This window comes from Trachymyrmex cornetzi, unplaced genomic scaffold, assembly GCF_001594075.2.
Source record: "Trachymyrmex cornetzi isolate Tcor2-1 unplaced genomic scaffold, Tcor1.1 scaffold805, whole genome shotgun sequence".
Lineage (NCBI taxonomy): Eukaryota > Metazoa > Arthropoda > Insecta > Hymenoptera > Formicidae > Trachymyrmex > Trachymyrmex cornetzi.
In genome coordinates this window covers 53,299-59,216 of record NW_017300142.1, presented here as the reverse complement: position 1 = coordinate 59,216, position 5,918 = coordinate 53,299, and the positions used below count along the sequence as shown (strand labels likewise).

General features: G+C 34.0%; 1 protein-coding gene across 2 annotated transcripts in view; it reads right to left on the bottom strand.

Moving 5' to 3' along the window:
* Nucleotides 1-1,500: 1,500 nt before the first annotated feature.
* LOC108768548 (transmembrane protein 8A) overlaps nt 1,501-5,918 on the bottom strand; it is a 12,906-nt gene continuing 8,488 nt past the window's right edge. For both annotated transcript variants that reach the window (XM_018519015.1, XM_018519016.1), the window contains exons 10-13: nt 3,123-3,349; nt 2,613-2,807; nt 2,272-2,406; nt 1,501-1,751 (exon numbers count right to left, since the gene is read on the bottom strand). In XM_018519015.1, coding sequence (XP_018374517.1) covers nt 1,554-1,751; nt 2,272-2,406; nt 2,613-2,807; nt 3,123-3,349 — 755 coding nt within the window. In that variant the 3' untranslated portion in view covers nt 1,501-1,553. The remainder of the gene's footprint in view (nt 1,752-2,271; nt 2,407-2,612; nt 2,808-3,122; nt 3,350-5,918) is intronic.

The following is a 5,918-nucleotide window of genomic DNA, read 5'->3' as shown; positions in this document are numbered from 1 at the left end:
GGACCGCTGATGGCAATGGTGGGGGTAGAAAGACGATTAGAGTGAGAGGCAGGAATAATAAGATCGTTCTTTCTCTGTTTACTGTTGTTTCTAACTACTATTGGATTAACAACAACCAATCAGGCTTCAGTACACAGAGAAAGAACGATCTTATTATTCCTGCCTCTTCAAGGCCCGTCTACAATACACGGAGTGAGAAGTAAGAGTAAGAAATTGACCAATCACAGTCGATTATTCTTCTCACATTCGACTGTGATTGGTCAATTTCTTAATCTTACTGCTTACTCCGTGTATTGCAGACGACGCCTCACTCTAATCGTCTTTCTTACCCCGACCATTGCCATCAGCGGTCCATTCTAGATGTCGATGCTGCTGCATAATCTGACATTGCGAACAGCTGAAACCGAGCACAGCTTGCTGACATAACCTGACGGTAGATTGGCAGCAGAAACCGAGCAAGATCTGCCATTTTCATATACGGCCTCGTCACAAGATGGACTTGCTTCTCGTAAAAAGAAAACCTCCAGGAGTCCTATAAGAATTGGCATATGTAAATCGAATAGGTAAATCTCTCAAATTCCCAAGCTCTTTCGGAGTGTGCTTTGAATCTCCGGATATTTTTTTTTACTATTTTATAACTTTCTCGACATGTGTATTTTGAAATGTGAAGCTAATTAATATTTTTTAGCAATAAAACTGTATTGATTATTTCTAGTTTTTATATCATATATAAATATATGATTATGAATAATTATATATAACTGTTTATACATATACATATATGTATGCAAAATTTCTTATAAGAAACCAGGTAGATTTAAATGAAAATAACAGATCTTACTTGGTTTCTGCTGCCAATCTGCTGTTATGTCAAATTATGTCAGCAGACTCTGCTCGGTTTCTGCTCGCAATCTGCTACCAGACAGATTCTGTCAGCAGGTTGTTTGATTCTGCTACCAGTCTGTTTGCATAGAATGTTTACAGGTGCTGTCGACAGAACAAGAGCAGAATGCGACATCAATTGTGATCAGTCTACTAACATCTTCTGATCAAATCTGCTACCAGTCTGTCGACATCCTGCTAACATTTTGCTATCTGGGTAGTTTAGCCACAAAAAATAGACCCTTTGAACAGCAAGGTTCACAAAACGTTAGTAATGGATCACAACATGGCGATAACCCGTAAACCCTTTGGCACCTCTATAACGAAATTTGGTTAGTTCATTACGTAATTACAATAGTCGAATAAAAATGTTAGGTATAGAAATGTATTAATAATTGGTACATATATATATTGAAAAAGTGTTTATTTAAAAGACATCTCTCATGTAGGTATATATAGGGAGGTATGTAATATACTTTTATTTCTATAAAACATACACACATAATTATATAAATAACATATATGTATATATAATAATAATTATTAAAGATAAAGAGAAGCGGAAGAAGGGGAAGGGAGAGAGGGAGGGAGGGAGTAGGAGGGAGGGAGGAAGGGAGGAAAGGGAAGAAAAAAAAGGAAACTTGGGAACTGATTTTTATAATAAATATTATTCAATTTGACGCTACTGTTCCATTTTCCTGATCGATTATTGTAAATGTAGGGATCCCGTAAAATTCTTTGCAACTCCACGATTCACTATCATCATCGAATGAAGCATTTATCGATGATGTAGTTTGCTTCAATTTTGCTGGTGGTAATAAGAATATTAACGATATTGCCATAATAATGTGCCAAACACTGTGCACATACTGCAACAAAATAAATAAATAAGAAATAATATGACTCTTAAAAGAAGACAATATGTATTCTCATTTTTTTTTAATAACAAAATCCGTTTTAGTCACACACACTCATAAAAGAATTTAAATTCTACAATAAAAATACATCTCAAAATTTTTTATCACTTATGAAATTAAAAGTTTACAAATTTTTATTTTTCTTCAAATTCGATGTAATGCGAGATATTTAGTTAGCAATAATATGGAGATTATGAAGCTTTTTTTTAACATTTCTCTAAAATGTTCACAAAAAAATAGCTAGTTTATTTATGACATGTAATTCTTTGAGACAATAAAATTTATAAAATATACACATGTGTGCGCATAAAAACTGTATACACACGCATGCACGCAGACACGCAAAACGCGCGCGCGCGCGCACACACACACACACGTTCACACACACACACACACACACACACACACACACACACACACACACACACACACACACACACACACACACACACACACGGATAAACATACGTACTTGATAATTTTTCTCCGTTTCAATGAAAGAATAGAGTAATAAACCTGTAATAGCAAAGAGCAAACCTAGTAGTATCTTTTGGCTTGGCTTCTTGCATTTTCTGGATTGAAAAGTACGATAGGTATGTCTGAAAACCTATAACAGAATTTGCTATTTTCTTATCAATCCTTGATGCAGCAATTATTTCTATGTGAATTTTGATCATGTTCTCTATATTTCATTACAGAAAATTGTCTACTTATATTTAAAATTATTTATCCTTATTTATTTATTCATTAACATTTTTTCTTTGATGCAGAACCATCTGATTAATCAGATTAAAGAAAGTCATTCTAGATTACCGGTATAATGATACCCAATGACAGCGGTATCAATATACTGATTAAGCACATCCTGTTTATCTGCACTCCAAAAGTGATGACGAACACTCCTGTCATATGGCATAATGGTACAATAGTGTTTGGTAATTCTGCCATTGCTATCAATGTCATCCAAAATGCCAAAATACTCGAAAAAAAATCCATGTATTGTAAGATCTGTATCAAATAAATATATTATCTCACAAATATGATGTACTAAGGTATAAAGATGTAAATTTTAATAATTCAGTTGAAATTTATTCATTTTCGATTGTAAAATATGTGTGTGCACATTATGAAAGAGAAGTGTAAACTTCTTTTTATTATTATTCATTAAAGATAATTGAACTAATTGCTTTCTCTTATTTTTAATGAAATTTAATATCATATTAGAATTTTATTTTTCTAGACTAGAGTACAGTTACGCTTACCTACAAGTAGGATCCTACAAGTAGGATGTCTAAAAATAAAGAAAGATTCGAAAACATATACCTCGTATTTCGTAATGCAAAATCGGCCATTTTCATCACAAGCGTGATACAGAGACGAGAACAGCATCGTAACCAAATACACTAGCCCTTCGGCATACAGTTTTTGTTTTACGGCTACGTATACAGCTGGTATGAAAAAAACATTGCTCGCGGTGAGCAGTATGGTGCTCATAAGAGAAATAGCAGGAATGGTATTTGAAATATCTGTACAATCCCATCCTGTGTAACCTAGGTGATGATTGAAATATTAATAGAAACTTGTAGTTTATTCACATAATTTCTGTACAAGTCAATTCCGAATCGTGCACACTTTACGTTGCATAAAATAAAAAAAAAAAAATCGGCCTAGCTCTCATTTCGGAAGTGACACTTAATTATATTGGTCATTGAAGTAAATTTTTTTGATAAATGTTTACCTTTACACAGCCCCAAATGACCTCCAACTGATCTTGACCTTGACCTTTTGATCCTCAAGATCATTGACCTTTTTTGTCGCTCGTTATTCATTAAAACGTTATGAACAGAACAATTTTTATGAATAACACACAATTTTCAAATATAAAGGTACACATTTCAGCATATTTTCCCTTGATAGGGGCAGGTGGAGGTAGACCTCGCTTCACGTGGAAAGTCGTACGCTCCTTGACAGAAGGCTTTAAAAACAAATTCTCTGCTTTAAAACCATAAATTCTCTGCTTTAAAACACAAATCGTCTGCTTTAAAACACAAATTGTCAGCATTAAAACAAATTTTTTACTTTAAAAAACAAATTTTCTGCTTTAAAGCAAATTTTGTGTTTTAAAGCAAAAATTTGTAGAGGAAGGTCACCGACATACCACTTTGTTTTTAGACAATATTTCTTAAACAAAAGATAAAAATACAACTCTAAAAACACAAATACAAAGTAAAAGGTGTCTTCTATCAGATAGTATAAGCAATTTTTATAATACTGTTTGTAATTTTGCAATAATTAAGTTTTTTGTAAGTTATGCAAAATTGATCGTCTGACAAAATGGGTTCCAAAACTGACATAGTAAGCAATAATACCAACATTCCTATTCTACGAATAAAGATATATCCTATTCTGTAAAGAAAACTAATTTGTGAAACTATAAACATTAAAAATGACATAATATTATTAATAATACAGTCACTATTATTTTAATTGCGCAATTTGCAAAAGAACACCGTAAGAATTTTCTTCTCGGATTCATAGAATTGGTTTTTAGCTGATTTGGTATAGAAATAAGCCACAAATATATGAATTATGAGTTTGTACTTCTTTAATTAGCTAAACAGATCATGATTTTATTAGTATTAATAAAGTGCAATAGTTAGTTTCTGAGAAATAAGAGAGTGTCACTTTAGGAGACCTATGTTAGTATCGGCAACTTTCCTCTACATTTAAAACAGAGAATTTGTATTTTTAAAGCAGAGAATTTGTATAATTGAAGCAGAAAATCTTATTCTAGCCTCACTTACACGTCTTATGCTCCTCTATACCATCGATGCGTTTGAAAATTATGTACTATTCTATAAAAATTATTCTGTTCACAACTTTTTAATGAATAATGAGAAAAGCGATGGAAAAAGTCAATGATCTTGATCTCCTTGAAGGACGAGATCAAGGTCAGTTGGAGATCATTTGGGGCTAACTGTGTAAAGGGAAATACATTGCACAACAAAATTAACGCAACAACTGTTTCACTGTGCAAAAACAGGCAAACTTCAAGATAGAGTAACTTCGTCAAAAATCGTCGTATCGAGATGTTTAAAAAAGCATTTTACAGCTCGAAACCTCTACTTTTCAGATCGTTACTTTAAAAAATGGTCTCGTGGAGATTTTATGAAGTTACACAAACATAAATGAAGATATATCATACCTCAAAATTTTTTACGAAATTTGCGGAGTTCCACGGGGTGGACTACATATTGTACACAAATGCGATTTACATCATTCGAAAGAGCGAATCTTTTCCTTTAATTTGCTTTTTTAGAAAGCTTCGTACGATTTTTTTTCATCGAGTTATATAATTACGGGCAGGTTTGCATGCGTGTGTGCGAGAGTAAACAATTGTATTAGGTGTGCAACTTTGCTTCCGCCGTTTTCCTATAAATGGTTTTAGCGGTAAGTGGTGGTCGAAATAAATAGATCATAGACGTCATACAATAAACTTGGGCATCTGTCAACATAACCCCATAGAAACATTAGTCGATTTGTGTCTGCATCATAAAATTATTCTCGATTGAAAATGTCAGTTTACAAGCCAAATTCTCGTCATTTGCGGGAGGTTTTAATTTTCTGCTTCAATATGAAGAAATCTGCGGCTGAAGCTCATCGAATGCTCTCAAATACTTATGGTGGGGCCGCTATTAGTGAAAGAACGTGTCATGAGTGGTTTCAATGCTTCAAGAACGGTGATTTTATGCCGTCGAAGACCGGCATAGCGGTGGAAGAGAGAAGGTTTTCGAAGATGCAGAATTTGAGGCATTATTTGATATCACGACTCGTGTCAAAATCAAGAAGAATTGACACGATTATTGGGAGTGATTCAACAAAACCATTTCAAAACGCCTCAAAGCGATGGGAATGATTCAGAAGCAAGAAAATTGGGTATCGTACGAGTTGAAGCCGAGAGATGTTGAACGGCGTTTGTTTGCTTGTGAACAGCTGCTTGAAAGGCAAAGACGGAAGGGATTTCTGCATCGCATTGTGACTGGGGACGAAAAATGGGTTTATTACGATAACCCCAAGCGCAGAAAATCTTGGGGAGTTCCCGGTCATGCTTCCACGTCG